Source organism: Blennius ocellaris (assembly GCF_963422515.1).
Source record: "Blennius ocellaris genome assembly, chromosome: 14".
NCBI classification, from domain to species: domain Eukaryota; kingdom Metazoa; phylum Chordata; class Actinopteri; order Blenniiformes; family Blenniidae; genus Blennius; species Blennius ocellaris.
The window spans coordinates 6,908,617-6,932,243 of record NC_137663.1 but is presented as its reverse complement, the minus strand read 5'-3'; the positions used below and the strand labels follow the sequence as shown (position 1 = coordinate 6,932,243).

The following is a 23,627-nucleotide window of genomic DNA, read 5'->3' as shown; positions in this document are numbered from 1 at the left end:
TGACAGAGGACGTCATAATGTACTGTGTGGACAAGTTTCTGGAGGACCAGGATGAAGTGTCACTGGAATGTCTTTCCACGCTGCTGACAACCATCGGCGAGAGCATCTACTCTCCAAAAACCCAGGTGAGACTGAAAAATCCCAGTTCTGGATTCAGCACAGTTAGCAGAGACATTAGTGAGGCTCTCTGTTGGGAATTGATCTGCTGTTATAGAACTATGTCTCACCTCTGTGTTCTTTCCGTCAGCCTCAACTGGAGCAGTGTCACAATGAGATTCAAAAGATCATCAGGAGGCGCCAGACCTCAAATCGGATAAGGTTCCTGCTCCAGGACGTCTTAGACCTGAGAATGGTGAGTCTTTGGTTTAGATGTTTGCTACAGTCTGAAGTCTTACAAAGCTCATGCTTTACCCTACATTGATTCATTTTCTTGATTTCTTTAACTTCCTGAAACACAATATTTGTGTACGGCTCACGTTTTGATTGCCCATCTACTTGAAGTCTGAGTTATGTTTAATTCATTTTGACAGAAAGTATGATTGGAGTCAATGCAATGTAAAACAAAAAGAAACCCAAACAGTTTTTTTGCGATATTACAGTTTGAAATATTGACAAATATTGAAAAGTTGGGAACATTTTTAGTCCTGAGAATATAAATGTATGATTTGAATAGAGACATATGTGCTGTCAAATACCTGAAAGCCCCCTTAAGTCTCACCCAACACAAGCTTTGGTCATCTGAGTTCAAACTGCAGAATACGACACAACTCGTTGATTCACATTAATAAAAGACATTTGTTTTTCACAGAACAACTGGGTCCCTAGAAGACCTGTCCAGGGTCTGGAGACCATCCAGGAGATACACGACAAGATACATGACATGGAAGAGGAGGAGCAGCTCGTGGGAGAGCAGAGACATGAAGAGGAGGAAGAGGTAGAGCAGAGACAGACAGAGCAGGAAAAGAGACAGCAGAGAGAGAGAGAGCAGCAAAAGAGAGAGCAGCAAGAAAGAGAGCAGCAAGAAAGAGAGCAGCAAGAAAGAGAGCAGAGACAGAGAGAGCAGGAAGAAAGAGAGCAGCAAGAGAGAGAGCAGCAAGAGAGAGAGCAGGCAAAGCAGTTAAAGAGAGAGCAGAAAAAGCAGCAAAATAGGGAGCAGAGAGAGAGAAAGCAGGAAGAGAGAGAGCAGAGAGAGCAGCAAGAAAGAGAGCAGAGACAGAGAAAGCAGGAAGAAAGAGAGCAGCAAGAGAGAGTGCAGAGAGAGCAGGCAAAGCAGTTAAAGAGAGAACAGAAAAAGCAGCAAATGAGAGAGCAGAGAGAGAGAGAGCAGGGAAAGAGAGAGCAGCAAGAAAGAGAGCAGAGACAGAGAGAGCAGCAAATGAGAGAGCAGAGACAGAGAGAGCAGGAAGAAAGAGAGCAGCTAGAGAGAGAGCAGAGAGAGCAGCAACAGACAGAGGAGGCAAAGCAGTTAAAGAGAGAGCAGAAAAAGCAGCGAAATAGGGAGCAGATAGAGAAAAAGCAGGAAGAGAGAGAGCAGCAAGAGAGCGAGCAGGCAAAGCAGTCAAAGAGAGAGCAGAAAAAGCAGAAGAAGAGAGAGCAGCAGGAAAGAGAGCAGAGACAGAGAGAGCAGGAAGAAAGAGAGCAGCAAGAGATAGAGCAGAGAGAGCAACAACAAAGAGAGCAGGCAAAACAGTTAAAGAGAGAGCAGAAGAGAGAGCAGCAGGAAAGAGAGCAGAGACAGAGAGAGCAGGAAGAAAGAGAGCAGCAAGAGAGAGAGCAGAGCGAGCAGCAAGAGAGAGAGCAGCAAGAGAGAGAGCAGGCAAAACAGTTAAAGAGAGAGCAGAAGAAGCAGCAAGAGAGAGAGCGGAGAGAGAGAGAGCAGCGAGAGAGAGAACAGCAAGAAAGAGAGCATCGAGAGAGAGAGCAGAGGGAACAGCAAGAAAGAGAGCAGAGAGAGAGAGAGCAGAGAGAACAGCAAGAAAGAGAGCAGAGAGCGAGAGAGCAGCAAGAAGAGCAAGAAAGAGAGCAGCGAGAGAGAGAGCGGAGAGAGCAGAGAGAGAGAGAGCAGCGAGAGAGAGAACAGAGAGAAAGAGAGCAGAGAGAGAGAGAGCGGAGAGAGCAGAGAGAGAGAGAGCAGCGAGAGAGAGAACAGAGAGAAAGAGAGCAGAGAGAGAGAGAGCAGCAAGAAAGAGAGCAGAGAGAGAGAGAGCAGCAAGAAAGAGAGCAGAGAGAGAGAGAGCAGAGAGAAGAGCTCATGGACGCCAGGCCGTCTGACCAGATGTTTCCTGAGGAGCTGAGCTGCCAGCTGGACAGACTCCTCCTGGACGACACGGCCAGTGACCAGCAGGTCTTTGACTGGGTGGAGGTACGAAGTTCACCTTTCAAATATCTCATAAGAAAGACTGTAGATGATGTTTGATTGATTATTTGTTATGATCTGTTGCTGATCAGGCCAGTAATTCACTCAGCAGATGATGATGATGATGATTCTAGTTTTTTGACATCTATACATATAGAATGCTTCAAGCCTCTTTGTTTGAAAGAGCTTTACATTTTGCTCCTGAGTCCAAATGATGTTCATGGTGGACGTCTGTACTGACCTCTTCTTTCTCTGGGCTGTTTATCAGGCCAACCTGGATGAAGGTCAGAGGAGGTCGCCGCCCTTCCTGAGGGCTCTGATGACCAGCGTGTGCCGGTCAGCATATCTGTATAGAGGTAAGCTGGCCACCACCTGGAGGAGACGCTTCTCTTGTGTTCTGCTCAAACAGTAACGCTGATTGAAAGATGTCCACTTGGAGGCTCAGCATGCACTCACTCTTCCTCCTGCTTTGCTGCACAGCTTTTGGCACCAACTACCTTCTGGACCAGAGCGTCCTGCAGAGGAGACGGCCGGTCCTGCTGGAATACCTGGACTCAGACACTGAGCAGCAGCTGCAGGCGCTTTATGCTCTTCAGGCGCTGGACGTTGCCCTCCGTCATCCTCCACGTAAGTGAACTGGAGCTTTCTTACACCTTCTGTTCTTCACCAACATAGAGACTCAAGTTAGAAAGACATAAACATCAAGAAGAGTCAAAACTGACATTGCTGTCCTCTCCAGATGTTCTCCGGTTCTTCTGTGAATGGCTGGCTGACCAGGGCCTGATCTCTGTCGAGGCTTTCAACAAGTGGCACACCAGAGAAGATCCAGACGAGCAGCAGGGGAGAGACGTGGTCCTGGAGTCCCTCAGGACCTTCTTTGTGATCCTGCTGAAGGCCGAGGAGGAGCGAGGGGACTGCTGAGCAAGGAGCCCGCCAGGCCAGCATCCCAACGGCAGAGGACACTTCCACCTGGACATCCTGCCTCGTGTTTCTCTCCGTCTGGTTTAACTGATTCAAAATAAAAAGACAGAAAAAGAAATGAGTGGAATGAGTCAATCCTCAAAGGGGAAGCATTTTGGTCTGACAGATGATCTCACTGTGATGTAAAGAAATACCCCCATAAATATACATCTATCTATATATATATTTAACTTTCTTACATAATGGTCAAAGTTCATTAAGATCATTTAAGGTGTTTTGCAGATATGGGACACAGACGGGCCCATTCAGTGTGAAAAGCCACGCCTTGGCAACACTTTATGTGTAAATGAGAGTTTTTGTGTAATTATAGAAGAGCCATTTTTCAATGATCACTGGGATTCTTTACTACATAGAAGGATGATTAGATTGAAAACTACAGCCTACAAAGGCCTGTCTTAAAATTAAAAAACTGTAATCGGGGAAAATAGTGTTAATAGTTTGGAAACTGGTCAAACTAGTTAGTGGTCATCAAAGTAGTGGTACACTCAGCAAATCACTGGATTGAATCTGGACAATACAAAGTGGTTCAAGTAAGAATTGTATGACGTAGAGACAGTAAGAATATAGTATGGTAATTATAGTATAGTATAGTCAGTATAGCTAGTAGACAGTGATGTGTCACATAGTGCGCCACTAATACAATTACTTTACTATTGGTGAATCATCTCAAGTACACTTTGTTTTTTGCATGAGACTTTCCCAGAGACTTACGTTAGTTGTTACCGTGTTCATACACTTTAGTATATTTGTACGTTAAATCCTAATAACAGCAGCTGGAAAAGAACAGGCAGTGGACAGCCAGTCAGTGTGCGTTCCCCTGGACAGGAATCAGTTTTTGCACAACACTGCAGCTTTACTGCACTATTTATGTTCTCACTCTGAAATGAGACCGACTGACTGACTCACTTTGTCACAATTGATAATCCATCAGTTCTTCCCAGCGCTCTGGATCATCTGAACATGAAAGTTTGACATATGAACATGGTGCTGCTGATTCAGCAGTAATGTTCCACTAAAGAAACATCTGGACCACTGCAGCTTGGCTGTTTATGACGACGTGGATCTGTAAGTCTGGTATTTGAAGATATTAGATGTGTGAGATGAATCTGGCGTCAATTCACCACCTCACAATCAGCGCTGCAGGTTCCCCGTCTCCAAAATGCCTAATCTGTAAAAAAAAAAAAAAAAAAAGGTGTCACTTCGTTGAGAGAACATGCAAACTGATGATGTGTTTGGAGAGAGGTCATGTTAGAGAAGTGGGGATACTTCACTATATACACAGCCATATTAGCTGTTTCATTGTCGCTGCAAAAACCGTCGTCCTTCAGAGGAAGTGTTGCTTGGATGACTTCCTGTCATGTGCAGCCTCATTAATTCCACTGCCGCCCCGGAGAGGTACAAACAGTCAAACACAGTTCAAAGCAGGAGTCTTATTTTCAGAGTGCTTCACTCTGTCACCATTGGATTATGCAATATCTACAGGAGCAGCAGGACACCGGCCTGGTGGTCAGGTCTCTTTCTTTGGTTCTCCAGAGAAAAGAAACGTCAATCAGCCACCAACAATCAGTCTCTGACCAATTGAAGCCATCATGTTATTAAATGACCACTCGCCTGTGTGTCTATCAGAAAGTGAATGGTGAGATGAGTGAAGGGATGTGAGTGACACTGACTAGGTCAAAGCATGGTGTGCTATGCTATTCTATTCTATTCTATTCAGAGTTTATTTGTCATGTGGCCAATGTTAATCCAAGTCCATCAATGAAAACTCCTGCTCAGGAAACCGTCCTGAGACATACTGCCACCATGGGGCCGTGATGAAGATGACCTCCTGCAGCAAAGCTGCGCTGCCTGCGCCACCGAAGAAACAGTGTGGAAACAAATAGGTGAAGGTGTGATGAACATAGCTGTTTCTCTGCTCTGAAAGATCATGTCTTGAACACAACCAGTGTTGGTTGGATGTGAAAGGAAAAGCGTGTCAGAAAGCAGCATGCAGGAAGTTTCTAACTCTGAATTCAGACGGGACAGAAGATGGTGGATGTTCTGTACACCTGGAAGGGACTGCATCTCATCCCGGTCCTCAGTCCAAACTGACTTTCCTCCTGACTGGTTCATCCATGTTTCTATCTGGAGGACAGTGGTGGATTCAACGTGCCACCTGGGTTTACTCCTTCAACCCTCAGTTCTACTACCGCTTTTTGTCCACATGTGTTCAGTTGCTGTCTGAGCAACACAAATATTTCACTATCGCAGTATTACAGCAGCTTAGAGGGGAAAATCCCACCTTTACTAGAAGGCTTTTAATGGGAAACATTTGTTAGATGTGCTGAGTGTTATTGAAAGTTAAAGAGAAAGTCGACGCCCCACAGGAGTTTGTGAAATACAAGTCTTATTTTTAAAATTTACAAGAGACTATTTTAGAGGAGAAAAGTGTGAGCATGGTCATTTTGTTCTGTTAACAATCCAAATAAACCTTCAGGCCACCAAAATGTCCATGGTCAGAACTCAACCCAGACACCATGGGTATGTCCCAAATGTCCCTCCTCACTCCTTATCTCCAGCAAGCATTTAGTTTGCCCCCCTCCCATCAGGAAAGCGGTTCTGCCAGGCCTTCTCTACAGGCCTAAGAAAAATATCCTTTTTAAAGGAGGCCCTCCTTTTACATGAATCACTGTGTCTTAGCGGTGTGGCCTGGAGGCCATCAACCTGTGGTACTGCTCAAGTGTAATGGAAGCCCAGGTTGCTTTGATAGCAGCCTTCTTGACAAAAGCCCAGAGATTTTCTCTGAGGTTCAGGTCAGGTCCGTTTGCTGTCCAATCACAGCGCAGTCACACGTTTTTGTCTCCAGGTATCTGTAGAAACATGAAATCTTAAAATCATTGCTTTAACCAAAAACAGCTCAGAGTGAAAATGAAGCTCTTTGATATTGAATTCATATTTGTCTCTATTAAAGCTAGGAAGTAACGACTCACCAATTATTGGCTCAGAACATGTTGCAGTAATTCCACCTGTGCTTGATAAACATCATCAAACTGAAAAAAGCCACAAGAGAATCATTATAATAGCCAATAGGAACTAATATATTTTCCAAGAGTTCATGTTGTTGCAAAATATAAAGTTTATATTAGTGATCCAGATACTTTAAATACATTTCTGTAAGATTAATAATCATTTTCTCAAGTGTTGTTTGGTTATTGTGAGAATATTTTATGGTTTAGTGTTTTAATAAACAAGCACTTTGATGTGATTTGTAAAAGAAGGAGTGAAGGGAGGAGGAGGAGGAGGAGGAGGAGGAGGAGCAGCAGCAGCAGCAGGAGGAAGAGGAGGAAGAGCAGGAGGAGGAGGAGGAGGAGGAGGAAGAGGAGGAGGAGGAGGAGGAGCAGCAGGAGGAAGAGGAGGAAGAGCAGGAGGAGGAGGAGGAGGAGGAGGAAGAGCAGGAGGAGGAGGAGGAAGAGGAAGAGGAGGAGCAGCAGGAGGAAGAGGAGGAGGAGGAAGAGGAGGAGGAGCAGCAGCAGGAGGAAGAGGAGGAAGAGCAGGAGGAGGAGGAGAGGAGGAGGAGCAGCAGGAGGAGGAGGAGGAGGAGGAGGAGGAGGAGGAGGAAGAGCAGGAGGAGGAGGAGAAGCAGCAGCAGGAGGAGGTGCTGTGCCACATGTCCAGCTTCCTGGACAGCCTGTCCCTGTCCCAGCTGCTCTGGTGTCCCGCCTCATGAGGAGGTGTGCTGGTCTCTGCTGCAGGACGGAGGGATGGTCACCCTCCTCTGGGAGAGGAAGACCTCCTCTCACCGAGGAGCCAAGTGGAGGTGAAGCAGAAGGGAGGAGAACATGAAAGAAGACATTTTACAGCTCTAAATGTGTAGTCACAGTCTTCCTCACTCTTACCATCTCTTTGTGGAAACAGGTTGGCAGTTCAGCACTTTGTTCTCTCCTGTGGATATTTGGAGCTTCAAAGACGTCCCGTCCATCTCAGAGCACCTGAAGGTGTGTCCTCACTACGGACAGGAGTCCAAGGTGGAGAAGATCCGTCTGCTGCGTGTCCAAGAGGAAATCCAAACCAGCAAAAGCTGCAAAGGTCCCACTCTGGTCTCCTTGTTTCAGCAGAAGAGGATCAAGATGTAGAAGAAACCTTCCCCATGGACAAATGTTGTCTCTGGTCGGCAAAGTTTACTCTCATAGAGAAACTGTCCAGTTTTTACTGTTATGCCATGGATCTGAAGCAGCCAACTCAAAGAAATAGGCTTTAAATTCTACTTTTTAAATGATTTTGTCAGAAAAAAACTCATTTGCACAGAAACAGTGTTTTTCACTGATCAGGGGCTTCATACGTTATGTAACTAATACATTATTTGATGATTTCAAGCATTTGTAACGTAAGACAATGCATACTTGAAATTAAAAATGTTCCTTTGGGTAATAACACTATTTAATGAAGCAATTAAAAGGTAAACAATCACTCCAGCAGCTGTTTGGTGTGCAGGTTAAGAGAGGACACAAGTTGGTTCAATGACCTGACATGACATTTTACCTGATTGGAATTCAACCTTCATGTAAAATATGAATGTTCACATCTCAAATAGATGCAGATAAATACCTGAAGTTATGCACTTGGGCTCACACTTATACTGATGAAGTTATATTGGGTCTGTTAAAAATACAATTTGTACTTTGAACCTTAAATTGGAATAAAACATTATTTTCTTCTTTGTGAATTGGTTCTAGTTTATTCTAGTCATGATCTGAACCTCCACCACTGAAACGTAACCCTTTGTATGCCAGTTTTGATCACATACTACTAACTCAGATAACAGTTTGTTTGGTCTCAGTGCAGAGCTTCATTTGTAAATCATGAGGTCCTGGAACACAGGCTGCGTGTTGTTCCAGCGGCAACACAGAGACAAAGATGTCACACAATACTTCTGTTTTTAAAGCACCTTTTGCTAAATAAACGGGCCAAAAATATCACGTGAACACAAACAATCAATTAACCTCAATGTTTAATTAAAGAACCACCTCTCTCTCTGTCTCTCTCTCTCTCTCTCTCTCTCTCTCTCTCTCTCTCTCTCTCTCTCGGCGATCGTGGACATGGACATTATACACATATTTTAGACTATTTTAGACACTTTTAGACGTGCCGGGACGCACATTCAATGTTTATTTTTTGAGATCACAAACTTTGCGTGGGAAGTGGCGTACGCATCTTTCAGGACCTGTTTTGTGCTTCAGCAGCTTTATAAATGAGGCCCCAGAACCCTGTTGTATTTGCAATGTTTCTTATTATTATTAGAGCGCGAGCATGAAACCAACTGAACATGATGAAACATGATGAACATGGCGAAACATTTAAGGAAATGTAAGAATTAACCACCAGAGTGGCAGAATGTGTCTCACGCCACCTAGAAACACTAAAACGCCACTCCAGTCTGTCGGAATGTCGTGTCTTCAGTAAACAAAGTTTGGTGAAACTTTGTTTTTCTAAAGATATTTCCAAACATTACTTCATTTAATCAGTTTTTCTTCCTAAATTTCAGTTTCTTTTTGTTTTGTTGTTGTTTTTAAACTGCTCTGTTAACAATTAAACTGGGTTAGATAATGTGGTTATGGGATAAGTTTACAAATCTTGTAGTTAACAGTTCTTCAACACAGGTCTGGTTTATCTGTGAGGAGTTTAATATTGATCTGCTGAACCCAAATAATCCAAAACCAACAATAGAGTTGATGAACACAACATCCAGTCTGATCCTTTACTCTAAAATCACCAGAGCCAATAGAATCACTTCTCATCACTCAGTATTAATAGAGAACATATTCACTAAGCTAACAAACAAGTGGATTATTGATTATTGATATCAGCGATCCTCTGCCAGGTTTTGTAACAGATGACAGCTGCTACAGGAAAGAGGGAGGATTAAAGGAGAAGAATTCAAAAGAGTGAGGACAGAGGAGACAATGAAAACATTTAAAGAAGATCAGTGTAAACAGAACCCGGTGTCAGTATTAAGTGAAAACAACACTGATAAAGCATGTGAAACATTTTTCTACATCTTCAAATCATTCTATGATAAATAAAACAAAACAAAAAAAAACTGTGTGGATTACAAAATGTCTCTATTGAGAATTCATATAACATTGAAGTGAAACAGCAGAGAACTAATGAACCTGAACCTTCCTTGTTTTGTTGTAGTGACGTTTTTGTCCTACATAACAGAATAAAAAAACACACTCAGTTATGTGAGACATGTGTGTGTGTGTGTGTGTGTGTGTGTGTTGCTCCCTCTGCTGTATTTCCATGGATCCTCTCAGCTCCAGGTTGCTTGTGCACACAAACAAATCCAGTGTGATATTTTTCAGTGGTGAAACATTGGACCTCTACTGATCAGAGACACGTCACAGGAGGAACCTCACAATGACCCTGAAGCAGCTCAATGGATGTGAGTCACTGTCGTCTCCATCCTAGATTCTTTCTTCTGGGACTTGTTAAAGAAGGTTGTGAACTGATTTGACCCCGAGGTCCCTGAACTATTCACTATTCACTTCCCTCCAGACAGCGCCCCCCTGTGGTGCACTGCTGGAGGGAAGTGTTCTCAGCTCCTGTTCATAAATGATCTAATTCAGGGTTAAAAGCAGCTAAATTAACTTGCTGCAATTGACTGAACAGAACCGGACAGACTCCGGCTCGTTTCTATCTGTGAGCTTTACTGCAAACGTTGGCTTTTATCACCCTTTTTCCTCTTTTTCTTGATTCCAGCAGTCATCACCTGTTTTGTCTACATTTGTTGTACATCCTAGAATATCTTAGACAAGTGAAAATCAACTTCATACCAAGTGAGCACTCCATAAAAAGATATCCTTTATTCAAACGGCATGCGGTTCAGATCATTTCTCCGTCCAGACCGGCGAGCGACGGAGAGAGTGGACACTGCTGGACGATAAAAAGACGAGCAGTCCGAGGCTGAAGCTGTTGAGCGTCTTAGTCTCTGGGAGCAGTGAGTATGGCGTCCAGAGCGCTCTGAGCCTCTCGGACCTGCTGCTGCAGTCTCTGCTTCATGGCCTCGTTCTGGGCCTTCTTCAGCATGTCCTGCATGTCCCTGATGGCCGCCCGGTAGCCCGGCGCGTTGTGAAACACCCTGATGGCCTTGTCGCCGCTGCACACCAGGAAGCGCCCGTTCACGTCGAATCTGAGGTCGGTGATGTCGGCGCTGTGGACGCCGTGCAGCTCCTCCTCCAGCCGCCCGCTGGCGGCGTCGTACATCGCCACGTTGCAGCCGTCGCTGACCGCCAGCACCCGGCCGTCCGGGGACAGGGCGACCCGGCTGCCCTCGGAGGACGAGCAGGGGACGGTCTTCAGCAGGTAGGGGTCCTGCTGCTTCTTGTACTCCACGTCGGTGTTCCACAGCTTCCACGTGCCGTCTTTGGAGACGGTCACCATTCTGGCGGGGACGAGCGGAGAGAGGGGAGTCAGGGAGAGGACGAGACCCTCTCTGTGCTTTCACAAGGACACACGTGAGATCAGGGACTGATGGGAAGTGACTGGAAGGTATCGGAGGGCCGCGTGTCGCTAGACTCGTCTTCTCTTCTGCTCCTATTCACTCGCACTGTGGACGCTTTATTGTGGGGAGTGTTTTTTATTTTTATTTTTACTTTTGAATGAAATAAATAAATTCAACGAAATCAGAGTGATAATGGTGTGAATACAGGGAACAAGGGAGTAACGATAGATTATTAGCAACTCTACGTCTCTGGAAAACTATATGTAATTCAATCAAAGTGTAAAAATATAATGCGCAAGCTCTATGTTGGGTTTTAAGTGCTACACTTCAAAACACTGAATAAACAGGAGCTACAAAATAATAAGATGCAACACTGCAGAAACACAAACCATGAAACTGATCAGTTCATTGCTCAGCTTTGAATCATTTCCTCCCCTGTGAGCTTTTACTTCAAATCAAGCGTGTGTGTTTCAGGTGGATCCTCCGCGACGAGGCCTGGGTTACCTGTGAGAGTCGTTGGAGAAGGCGAACGAATGAACCCCCGCAGAGTGGCCCTTCAGGTCGAAGGCTCGCGTCACCTCTCTGAACTCTCCTCCTTTCCCAAAGCAAACTTCCCAGACCTTCACGTCGGGAGTGAAGCCGCAGGACGCCACGAACCTGAGCGCACGCAGGGAATCAAACGGAGAGGTGTGATTTGTGGGCTTTGACTCCAGGTTCAGTCAGCGGCGATGGGGAAGTGGGAGCGACCTGCCACACGGGGAGACGGAAGCGTAAGAGTTGGTCATCTGGTTGGTGTTGATCGCCGCCAGCACTTCTCCTTTCAGGTCCCAGATGTTGATGCTGGTGTCAGTTGATGCGCTCATGATGAACTTTCCTGCAGGTCGAAAACACAACGGGACGTTTGGAGAAAGAGAATAAGGACACCGACCCCAAATGTGACTTTCTCTTCACTGGCAGAAATCAATGACTACCAGACTTCTGTTTTTCTGTTGGGATCAATAGACACTGACCAGCTCCACTATCCTCATGCAAGGTAGAGGTGTATTCATTTCATTATAATCTGCAACTGTGACTGTACAAGTTAAATAATGTGGGTTACTTCTGTTCCAGCGTGTACCACTTGCATCCCCATCACACCACATCCAGTGGTTTTCAACAGACGAAGCTAATATTAGCGAAGGGGACACGATGTGGAGACCCTGACGAGCTCTGTACCTGTTTCTGCGATGCCGATGTTGAGGATGGGAGCTTTGTGCTTCTGCGGGAAATCCTCCGCTGCGGCTTTGAAGGCGAACGTGCCGTCGTCCTTCTTGATCATTTTGAAGATTCGAATGGTGTCTCCGTTAGCCAACCACGTGATGAACGCCCTGCGGGGGGCGAAAAAGAGGGATTTCTGTGCTTTGAAGATGAATTCACGAGGAGCTCCAGTTACGCTCAGTTCAGAACACTGGTGATGTAAAATATGGCACAGGAACTCAGTGAGCCGCTCAGTTAACAACATACATTCAATGTATGTATTCACCTGGAGTCTGGACTGAAGCGCACCAGCGTGGCGTGGTCCAGCTCCACGTTGGCTCGGAGACACTTGTGCTCCCGGTCCAGGAAGTCTTTGGTGCTCCAGATCCGGACGGTGCGGTCGTCGGCGCAGGACGCCAGGTATTTCCCGTTACTGCTGAAATCCACGCACGTCACATTCCCACTGTGGCTCTGAAGAACACAGAAACGGATTCAAACGGGCTCCAAAATAAATGAATAAATAAATAAACAAGGCGTCATTACTGAGAGCGTTCTGAAATGTTCAACACTGAATGTTTTGGGATGAAAAAGGCCGTTCTAGCCGGGGCCTTGGTGTGGTTGCAGCCCCTCACCTTCAGGGAAGACGCCAGCAGTGGATGGCTGAACGTGTGCTGTGAAGGTTTATCTTTGCGGACGCGCTGCTTCTCCTGCTTCTGCTTCTTTGATGGGGGGCCCTTCATAACGCTTCCTTCAGCTGAAAGACAAACAAAAACATGTGAATGAAAACCACATCATGAGTGTGTACACTGCAACATTGCAGAGTTAACATAGCCAACTCATTAAATAACTACAATAACGTTTTTGACAAATGAGTTGTCAGTTTTTATCAGATGTCAGTAACAGCAGTCAGTGCATTTGATTCTTCTTTTGCTCACAATCAATCTTTTTTTTAATCTCTCTATTCATTCATTTAGAGCACGGGTGTCAAACACTTTTACCCAATGTCATCTTGAGTGGGCCAGACTGGCAAAACAGTGCCAGAATAATAAAAATGGTATTTGCTGTGGCGCAGAGTGTGTGTGATAAAAATGACTACAATCTCAACATAGAAACAATTTTAGTGACACTTTCTGGTTTAAAATAATGTGAAATGTCCCCATGTAGCCATTGCATTATATATGTTTTCTCAAACTCACCCTGTCAGCATGCAACTATCTTTTTATTTTCCTGCAAATATCCTGAAGTTTTTTTTTCCTCATATCAAATAAAGGTTTTTAAATATATATATATATATATACATAGTTATTTTAGCATTGCCTAGTTCAGCAATAGTGTATCAGGAATGGGGCTGTCTGAGCCAAACACGGAGGCATTACATTATATTTACCCAGAGATGTTTGTCAACACTGGGTTTATAAATTAGTTTTATTTCTATAGCTCAGTAAGATTCGTTGACAGATTAATCACTAAGTTTCTGATTTTTCTTCTTCAAGCATGAATGATTACTACGCATCAGGGTCGGCGTTGCCATGACAACAGCAGGTGAACGAACTTCTCTAATCAAAGGTAATAAAACAGGTGATGACGCGACAATAAGCGGCGCTCCGATTGGTCAGCGAGAGTTAAAACTTTTAAAGCGCAGTTTCACGTTAGCAAAGATGAGGGGGACCTTTGGTGGACCACCTGTGAATGTGAACTCACTGAATGAATGAATTCAGAGCGGGAGCCGCCGGTAAACCGACACCCCCGCCCCAGCAGCTAGCTATAGAGTTACGTTAGCACGTTGCGAGCTCTCACCGGCAAACTCCGCCGCCTGCTCCGTCTCCTCCCGTATCTCCTCTTTCCGTTTGCCCACCGCCAGCGCCACGAGCGCGACCAGCGCTCCCAGTAAAAGAGTCAAAGCAACCACAGCGGTGAAGTCCATGCTTGAAGCTTTCTGCCACGTACTTTACAACGCTAATGTCCACTGCTCGACGTTGGAGGACTGCGCATGCGCGACGGCGGCGTTCGAGGAGTGCTGTGTTCAAGACCCTCGGATGAAATCGTAAATACCCAACGCTAAAAAAGCAAAGCCGTTTGTTTAAACCTCAACCCAAACTGAAATGTACCTGTAAATTCCTTTCACCTGAAAATAGCCCACACCTGCTGATGTACGTCCGTACAACGTGTGACATCTTTTCTAAGTTATTCCCTTTTGTTCAATTCAATTCAACTTTATTTATATAGCACCAAATACAAGACGTTTCCTCGTCCAATGTTCCGTCAATGCACCACAATCTCTTAAAACATCCTATACTGCCCCCTAGTGGTATGGCGCGGTGAACAACATATTATGTACCTGGGCAGTAAATGAAGAATTTCCTCGGGGATAAATAAAGCTCTTGTATTCTAGTTCATCATTATGATTAATAATCATAATTGGTGTCTGTTTGGATCAATGTATTTCAACAGAGATGTAAAATGAAAAAATCATGAGAAAATACATACATCCAATTCATTTTCCTCTTCTGTTCGTTTAACTTCTCTAAAGTGTTTACGTATCACATCTTTTAAAGCAAAAATATCTTTTTAACCTACTGTAGTAAAAGTATACTGTCAATTTTAACATACACCTCTTGGCTATTTAGAGTCACCAATTAACTTCAAATGTATGTTTCTAGACTGTATTAGGAAGCAGAGGAATCACGGCGACACATGAACATACAAGCCTCGCCATGGAAAGATCCAGCTGCTGAAGCCGGACTCGATGCAAAGCCATTCCAAAGCGCTAAATAATTGCATCACTAAGTAAACAAAATCAGATCAGAAAGAGCTCGTGTTTTTGTTCTCACATCCAAAGCTCAGTTTTTATTCATTCAAAATCGACCATCGAAAAGATGCCTCTTTTTTTTTTTCACAACAGGCGAGTATTACTGAGAACGGTACCCAGTTTTAATAAAACAGCCAACAAATGAATTGTGTCGACAACATGAGAAGAAAAAGAAAGGCTCAAATGATGGTGCAAGTTGACATAAAAGACATTTAAAAAAAACTAATCAAGTCGCTTCTTAATTTCTGCATCCAGCAGATCAAGGATTGCAGTTTGACTTTCTGATACCGTCGTGTGTCTGGCTACTGCAGCAGTGATGGTTCTGAATGAGGGAACTGTGTTGTGCGGATATTAAAATCACCATGTGTGTATATGGGTCAGTATTACCAGTCGCTGAAAGGATCTCCATTCATTTGGAGTATATTATCAGACATTCAGTGCCTGGAAGTAAAGAGAGGTAGTCTGGCACAAAATTACACAAACACACACACACACACACCCACACATCAGGATTTAAAAGACGACAACAAAAGATCACAGATTCAATTCACAGGCAAGTCGTTGAAGAGTTGGCTTTGGTTTGTCAGCGCGTGTTAAGAGTAGTCATCCTCATCTCATTCTGATCTGCTAATTAAATCAGTGTTGGCAAAAAAAAAAAAAAACTATATGAAAAAAGAAAAAAGGCCATCCACAGGAGGACTCGGGGAATGCTTACAATGATAGAGTATGAAACAATAACAAAAAGGATCTGCACACAATCTACATTAAGACATTTACTAAGTTGCCCTTGAAGTGTAGAAACACGTCATTCATGTTCAGGGTCTGAGAGCCAATTACAAAAATAATTTAAATGCAAATGTCCTGTAACTTTTAACGCTGCGGCCTTCGTGTCCTTCACCTGAATCAGCTGTGGATTTCACTCTGCTCCCGACTCATTCGGAGAAGGCGCTCAAAACGTGTCCGACGTTACAAACCGCTTCACGTAGAAAAATAAAAAGGTTTGAGCCGAGGCTCCGCGTCTCTGTCGGACGGGGCTTCCCTCCTTGAGACGAGCCGACGGGAGCGTCCGGGTCCGGTGCGAGGACAGAGGACTTTGGATATGCTTCGGATCGGAATCAAACCGTCTCTTCTCTTTCTTCAAGTACAGCACGTGCTCGTCGCTGCCACGTCCCCCTGGCCGGGTCGCGGAGTCGCAACACCTCCTCCGCAGACGCGTTGCTCCGGGGCCTGGTTGGAGGTGGTGGTGGTGGTGGTGGAGGGGAGTGTGTTAGGCTGAGAGCAGAGTGATGTTAGCCAGGTTAGCTTTGAGCAGCGACGGCTGAAGTCCTCGGAGCAAGGCGGCGCGGGGCCGCGGGCCGCAGGCTACTTCTTCCTGTTGTGTTGCCGCCGCGCCTGCAGCCGCTGACGGGCGCCGGACGGCTTCGACCCGGCTCCGATAGAGAAGGAGGGCGTCGCCGGAGACCCTGGTGATGAAAAGCCAGTTTAGAAAAGCCACAAATGCAGCAGTACGGCCAGTGTGTGTGTGTGTGTGTGTGTGTGTGTGTGTGTGTGTGTGTGTGTGTGTGTGTGTGTGTGTGTGTGTGTGTGTGTGTGTGTGTGTGTGTGTGTGTGTGTGTGTGTGTGTGTGTGTGTGTGTGTGTGTGTGTGTGTGTGTGTGTGTTTCTTTAATTTTGTTTTATGGGCTGAAACCTCATCTCCTTCGAATTCAAGCTTTTCTTTGAGGATGAACTCTGAGTTTCAATGCGTCTTAATAACGTTGATTCTATCGTTGTTCCACTACAAAAGTTTCATTCAGGTCAGCAAAACTGAAGTTATGCTCACTGGTATATCAAAAAGAAGCCTCAAGGTGAAAAGTCAAAGCAAATCCATCATCCATTAACTAGAAAGACAATGCCAAAAGCAAATATTAAAAATAGTTACTGGATGTGAAGAGGTCATTGAGACACCATGTTCACACTTTTTGTCAAGTTCCAGGACAGATTAGGAAAAAGGAGCATTTCCAGAAAAGACGGAGTCTGTTTGCACCGACAGCCAAGAAAACCCCAATTATCAATCCACCAAACACCAACGTGAATTCACGCACGTCCACTGCAGCCTCACAGTGACAAGTATTGCCAGCCATTTAGTATTTTACCTTCTCCAGATCGTTCACTAGACACACATCGAAAAGCAGAACGGATGACGTACCGAAGGGAGCGGCGTTGAAGCCCTGGATTGGAGGTCCGGGATTCCCAAAGGGAGTCGGAGCGGGAGAAGCCTGACCGAAGGACGGCGTCGACGTCCCTGCAACGACACGGCAACACTTAACTCTCCTCAGACATAGAAATGTTGACATGAGATTAGTTTCTAATAAAAGATTGTCCATCCATCAGGGATGAAATTCCAAACGCCATCGGTTGTTTCTTCACAAGACCTTCTGGTTTTAAGAGATAAACAAGCAAATCAAAAGTCGTCTCATTCGCTCACCAAAAGCAGGTTTGTCAGCGGCGGCGGCGCCGAAGTTGAAGTTTCCCATCTGTGGAGCGGGACTGTTGGAGACCGGCGTTCCGAACTGGGGGCACGGCATGGCGCCGCCAAAGTTAAACCCGCCGGTGGCCGGCTGGGCGGGGCCGGCGGGGGCCGGCTGAGGGGCGCCGCCACCGCCGCCGAACGTGAAAGTGGAAGAGGAGGCGCTCGGCGCCTGCGTCGCTGCGCCAAAGCTGGGCGGCGCTACTGGCGCAGCGGAGGTAGCCGTGGCGGCGCCGAACGCAAAGCCGGTGGAGGTGGCCCCGAACGTCGGCTTCGCTGGGGTCCCGAAGGTGGTCGCCGTGGTGGCCCCAGTCGATCCGAACGTGAACGGGGCGGGGCCGGCGGCGGGGGCGGGGTTAGACGCAGGTGCGGGTGACGCCCCGCTGCTTCCAAAGGTGAACGGTTTTGGCTGCGCCGCTGTGGAGCCAAACGTCGACGGCGCGTCGAACGTCGCCTTTCCAAAGGCGAACGTGGACTGAGTGGTGGTGGTGGCGGCGGCGGCGGCAGTGGTGTTGGTGTTGGAGCCGGCGATGGCGAAGCCTCCGAACGAAGTGGTGGCCGTGTTGGCGGTGGCTGCTGCCTGGCCAAATGAAAACACCTTCTGCGTGGCGGCCTGCGGGTCCGGCTGCGTGGCACCGAACGAGAAAGGCGCCTGGCTGGAGGACGTGGCGGCGGCGGCGGCAGCCGCCGGGGCGGCGGAGGTCGTGGTGGGAGCAGCTCCAAACTGAAAGGTGCTGCCCGTAGTGGGAGCTTGCACTGCCGCCGTCGCGCTGCCGCTTGTCGTCGACGGAGCGGACCAGCCTCCAAAGAGCGACGTGACAGCCGGCTGGGCTGCGGGCTGCGTGGTGGCGACGGAGGTTGTACCAGCGGCGGCGCTCGTCAGGCCGGCGAAGGGAGAGGGTGTGGCGGTGCCGCCGCCGCCGGTGGATCTACCGAACATCGGGGCGGTGGTACTTGTGGAGACCGTCGACACGGGGCTGGCGCTCGCGAGGGACGAGGGCTGACCAAACGTGGCCGCTGCAGGCACGTCGCCAAAGATGGGCTTGAAGTTTGGTGCAGATGGCGTGCTTTCTGCAGCCGGAGTCGTGGTTGAAGAAGAGGAGGCGGTGGTGTTGGCGGAGAAGATGGGCTTGAAGCCTGAAGCCAGCAGCGGGTTGGTGCTGCTGGCGGCGGCGGTGGTCGCCGCTGTGGTGACGGGGTTTGAGGCTGAAGACGCGGCGGGCGCGTTGATCTGAGCGGAGAGGCCAAACAGGCTCACCGCGCCCAACGCTGGGCTGCCGCTGGCGGCTTTAGAGGCCTGACTCAGCACCTGGGCAAAGGCTGAAGGCTTCTCCACACTTGCAGGGCTCGACTGGTAGGGGGGAGGAGGAGGCTGCGAGCCGTTAGCTGTGCCCGAGGGGTTCAGGGCGGAGGTGCCGAGTTTGACCGGTGGAGTTGACGCAGAGACTGCACATATGGGGGAGAAAACGTGTGAGAAACAGAAAAGCACAAACGCACGGCATGACGTCGATGTGGAATCGGTGATCACACCTGTGGCGGCGTTGGCCGGGGGCGTGGAGCTCGGAGGCGCGTTGATCTTCATCTTTAGAGCCTCCAGCAGAGGGTTGGAGGCTGAAGAGGCGCCGCTGCTGGGGCTGGGATCCAGGTTGATAACCGGGATGGCTGAAGTGGAGGTTTTGGGGAGGGGGGCTGCGAGGAGGCTGCTCAGGGTTGTTGTGGTGGAGGAGGCGGCGGCGGTGGAGGAGGAGGCGGCGGCGGTCTGGGTGGATGTGGTGGCTGGAGGAGAAACGGACTTCTCTGGCTCTGGAACTAAATGAGAAGAAATCCAGATACGGGTCATCCTGAGCTCCGCCTTTAATCCAACCTCAATAGAAGAGCTTGATGTATCTGAAATCGCTACAGTTGCTCGCGACACAGCCTCGAACTCACCGGGCGTCTCCAGAACCTTCTGGATCTTACTGATGCCGGCCTTCTTCTCTTCATCCAGATCTTTCACGGTGATGGTGTAACCCAGCTCGGGGGGTGGAGGCTGCAGAGAAATCGCGAGCACAAAAAGTAACGTTTAGAAAAGTACATGTGAACAGGGGAGTGGCCCGAGCCCGACGCTGCTGCCGTCCTCACCAGAGAGATCTGATCGTCCCGGAGGCTGGACACTAAGGGGATCTTCCTTTTCCTCTTCCCTCCGCTGCCAGCCGAGGCTGACGAGGGAACCACGGGGACGTTGGCCACTGGAGTCAGTTTGGCTGCAACACAGTGACAGCACAAACAAATAAGACGACAAAAACCTACTGAAAACCACCGGCACAATTCTGCTTCTGCTCGAGTCAAATCCACGGAAGCTGAAGTAATTCCACGACAATGTGACGAGACTCACAAGTGACGGGAGCCTTGTCGGCGGCGGCGTGGTCCGACCTCACCGAGGAGGCCGAGCTGGGAGACTGCCCGTCGTCCTCTCTGCAAGCAACACACCCCGTTACAAAGTGTCGCCCCCGGTGGCGTGCTGCCGCCGCCGGTCCAGTGGCAGGGCCGTACCTGGGTCTTTTGGAGGAGCCCTCCGGAGTCTGGCAGCGGGACGAACCGGGACTGGACAGAGGGGAGCTGGGCGCCGACGGCCTCTTCCACTGTAACAGGTCAGAACAGAAAGCTTTCGTCACGTGACGTCACCCCCCGCGCGGGGACTCGCGCGCCGACCCACCGCCGCCGCCACCATTACCTGGCCGAGGCCCAGAGAGGAGCTGTAGGAGCTTTGGATGGCATTCCTCCTGAAGCCCAGCACTCCTCTGGGGGCGTGGGCGCCACTGCCAGAGCTGATGGAGGAGGTGCGAGACCTCTTCATGATGGACTCCTCTGCCAGCGAGGTCATCCCTCTTTTCAGGCTTCCTGGCCTGCACATGCATTTATTTCATTTCATTTATTTAAAATAGACACGTGTTCACACTCGCTCAGAACCACACGGGACTCATTCCCACATAACCACCGTGACTGTGCGACGGCAACAACTTACTTCGGAACCAGCTGTGACGGAATCCCGTTGGCCAGCAGAGGCTCAAAAGCAGAGTGGGCACTTCCCCCGCTGTCGTTACGCCTTCACACATGAAAATGAAGAAAGATCACGCCTGTCATTGCACCGAATGCATGAATTTATTCGAAGGTGATAAAAAAGACATTTTAATGGCAGTTTTATTCCCACTTCCCCGTCTCAACCCTGATGCATCGACAATCATGCAAGTGAAGCACGTCTCAAAGTAAAAACACACATGCACATATGCAGCTCATCAGTTCGTTTCAGCCTCAAACCTTCGTTTGCTTCTCTGATCAGCCACGAAGCTCCTGTCGTCCTCATCCACTTCTCGCTTGCGGCTTTCCCTCAACACCCTGAGGACACTTTCCCTGGAGCACGGGTCAGCGGGGGCCCGAGAGAGTCCCGCACAACTCAGGTGGTCCATGCTGGAGGGCGGACAGAAGAAACAGCACAGGTTGGCTTAAACAAAACAAAAGCATATATAGACTTTTTATACACATATATATATATATAGAGAGAGAGACATTTTGTTTGGGAATATGAAAGAGGTTGTGCAGCTTCGGGGTTGGAGTGAAGAGGAGCAGTGAAACCTGGTGGCAGAGCAGAGATTTCACAACGGCAATGACAAGACGCTATTCCAGTGGCGAAACCATCCGAGTGAGGACAGAACACAGCCTTTAACATTGCCGTACAAGCAAGCGTCTCTCACGGATCAACAGAAGCTCCCTTGTTCCCGCGTCTCAAAGCGTCCGGCACCACTTTCCTCTTTGGTCCATGACCCTATGTCCAACACGACACAGGAAGAGCTGTGGGCAGGGAGCAGGGAAGCACAGGACAGAGGTACCTGGGGGTGCTGTGGTCCGGCCTGGCAATCTTCACCGTGACCGGGCTGAGGGCCGCCGAGGAGTTACGAGGACTGAGGATGTTTTTCTTTTTGAATCCGTCCCACTTGACAGGAGGCAGCACTCCCACAGAGGACGCCCCGGGCTGCTGCAGGGGGTAGTGGCGCTGCGGGGTGATGGTGAAGCGGCCCGCCGCGCCCAGAGGCTCCCTGCAGGCAGGGGGAGCAACAGGATGCAGGACTATCGTTATTATCACTTTTCTAGAGTCTCTACGGTTGTTAAAAAGTTGTGGTTTCATCTTTAAGGTATTTTCGTTGATGAAGTAGACGTCTGGTGTCCAACAGAAAAGATCACATTTACATTTTTCAGCACATTTTTCCACCATTTTGGTGTCACCATTTTCTTCCCTACATGCCACATTATTAGTTTCAGTCCTTCAGTAACAAGTTATTAAACGCAGACATCCCACTATGGCAAATTAAATTCACAACGTCCTAGAGTTTAGGAAGAGATGGTAATGCAGCGGCAACCTTTGATTCATCCCTCCATGACTTTCTCAAAACAATCAAACTTGTGGTTTTGTCTGGAAACTTGCCAACGAAACTTTCTTCCAAGTTTAAAGGGAAAACTGAGATGTTTTTATTTACAATGACCAATAGTCCAGAAACACTAAAGGATTTGCTTTATTGTTAAGAACGTTTTAATTTCACCTTAAAAACGTAATACATTATTATAGATGGAGTGTTTGCTAAAAAAAATTTTTTTTTTCTTTTTTACCAATTTACACCAACAAAAAAGAAAAAGCAGGACTTTACAGACACGTTTGACTAAATGTAGGGAAACTTTTATTCCATTTTAATAAACACTTTTGCTGAATCTTAAAGATTTCTTCATCTCATATAGAGAATATTTCAGTCAGTTCCTGCTTATGCGGGACGAGTTAAACAAGAAGAAAATTGAGGGGATTGTTTTTAAGTAATCAGGTATCAAATTATGCAGATAAAACACACAGAGTAATCCTGAAGTCGTTTTTTAGTTATTGTTCTCCATTAACATGATTCTTCCATCACTAACATTTGACCAGAGTTGATTTAAAGAATTAATCTAAATGTGAATACATGAAGAAAAGAGTTGTATGACAGAAAGTCTACTTTATTAATGTTGTCATTACCTCAAACTGTAAATATACACAAACTAAGAACTTTGAAGCCGGTTTAAACGTTCCTCTAAGCGGATGAATTAGCTGAACATCAACACCCTCCACGAACCTGAACCTTTACGATTCTGAGGTTCACGGAGGATAAAAACATACCCGGCGAACGAGAGCCTCCTGATGGGAGTGGGGACCGCATGGTTGGGTCTGGAGAGCCTCTCCCGCAGCTGCTCTCGGGGGTTTCTGACCGCCCTCGGCCTCCCGGGCTCAGCAGTTGGACTCTCGGGCTTCCCGATGTAACTGCCCATGAGGAAATCCTGCGGGCTGAAATAAAAAGAGTTGCGGGGCAGAACCTCCCTTCGATGTATCCCGCTTTCTCGGTTTCTGGAAAGTCCCTGCCCCACCCGGTACTCGGCTCTGCTGCCGGCGCTCTTCGTCTTTCCCGCGGCGGCCACCGGCACGCCGGTCACCCCGACACCCCGAAACCAGCGCCGGAGCGCGGCGGGGACGCTCAGCCCAGCCCGGGGATTCTGGCCTAGTCTGGCGGGAAGAGGCTCTCTGCTATAGTAGAAACAGGCAGCGCAGCACACTGCGAGGATCAACGCGGCGTAAAAAAATGAAGGGGCGTAGTAAAAAGATAGAGCGAAGAAGGTGAAAGCGGAGAGGAGCAGTAAATGTTTCTCTTTAGGAGACATGGCAGCAGCGCGCCGCCGCACCACTCTCATATCCCATCATGCGGTTCTTCTCAAATTCTTCTTCTTCTGAGGAGACACACCGTTCTCATTCAAACAACAAAGCTCACCAGCGCCGCCTAACGACCGAAGGTTTTAATACACTACAGACAATCGTATCAGAATCACATTTACAATCTAAATCCTTTGATACTCACAGGGCAAAATGATTAATTATCCATCCATCCATCCATCCAGTTTTACCTTTATTCGCTTTGCCAACGAAAATTGCGTGTATTTCTTTATGGTATGTATGTCTGTATGTATGTCTGTATGTATGTATGTATGTATGTCTGTATGTATGTATGTATGTATGTATGTATGTATGTATGTATGTATGTATGTATGTATGTATGTATGTATGTATTATTATTATAGGTCTAGTTACTTGTATATTTTTCATATTCATTTCTTGCAAGTCTTCTGTTTATTGACTGCCCACTGGCTGATGTAGCAATTTAAATTTCCTCATTGTGGGATAAATAAAGGAATATCTATCTATCTATTAA

General features: G+C 47.4%; 2 protein-coding genes across 3 annotated transcripts; both read right to left on the bottom strand.

Annotated features, from left to right (window-relative positions):
• Positions 1 to 10,159: 10,159 nt before the first annotated feature.
• Positions 10,160 to 14,009, bottom strand: tbl2 (transducin beta like 2). The gene is made up of 7 exons (XM_080508773.1): positions 13,851 to 14,009; positions 12,686 to 12,807; positions 12,340 to 12,524; positions 12,033 to 12,184; positions 11,565 to 11,691; positions 11,322 to 11,474; positions 10,160 to 10,757 (listed from the first exon to the last, which is right to left on the bottom strand). The coding sequence occupies exons 1-7, from the start codon at positions 13,975 to 13,977 to the stop codon at positions 10,298 to 10,300; spliced, it is 1,326 nt and encodes a 441-aa protein (XP_080364899.1). The 5' UTR covers positions 13,978 to 14,009; the 3' UTR covers positions 10,160 to 10,297.
• A 718-nt stretch (positions 14,010 to 14,727) lies between these two features.
• pom121 (POM121 transmembrane nucleoporin) lies at positions 14,728 to 23,112 on the bottom strand (the record flags this gene model as incomplete). 2 transcript variants are annotated; one of them, XM_080508234.1, is made up of 13 exons in its annotated part: positions 14,728 to 16,325; positions 17,050 to 17,145; positions 17,329 to 18,816; positions 18,901 to 19,179; positions 19,300 to 19,399; positions 19,492 to 19,613; positions 19,745 to 19,824; positions 19,903 to 19,991; positions 20,084 to 20,255; positions 20,375 to 20,455; positions 20,668 to 20,817; positions 21,237 to 21,443; positions 22,547 to 23,112. In XM_080508234.1, 13 exons carry the CDS (start codon positions 23,110 to 23,112, stop codon positions 16,225 to 16,227), a joined length of 3,531 nt encoding a protein of 1,176 aa, XP_080364360.1. In that variant the 3' UTR covers positions 14,728 to 16,224. The 2 variants fall into 2 exon arrangements, with proteins under 2 accessions (XP_080364360.1, XP_080364359.1); XM_080508233.1 differs by having other exon boundaries at positions 19,745 to 19,991.
• Between the last annotated feature and the right edge of the window lie 515 nt (positions 23,113 to 23,627).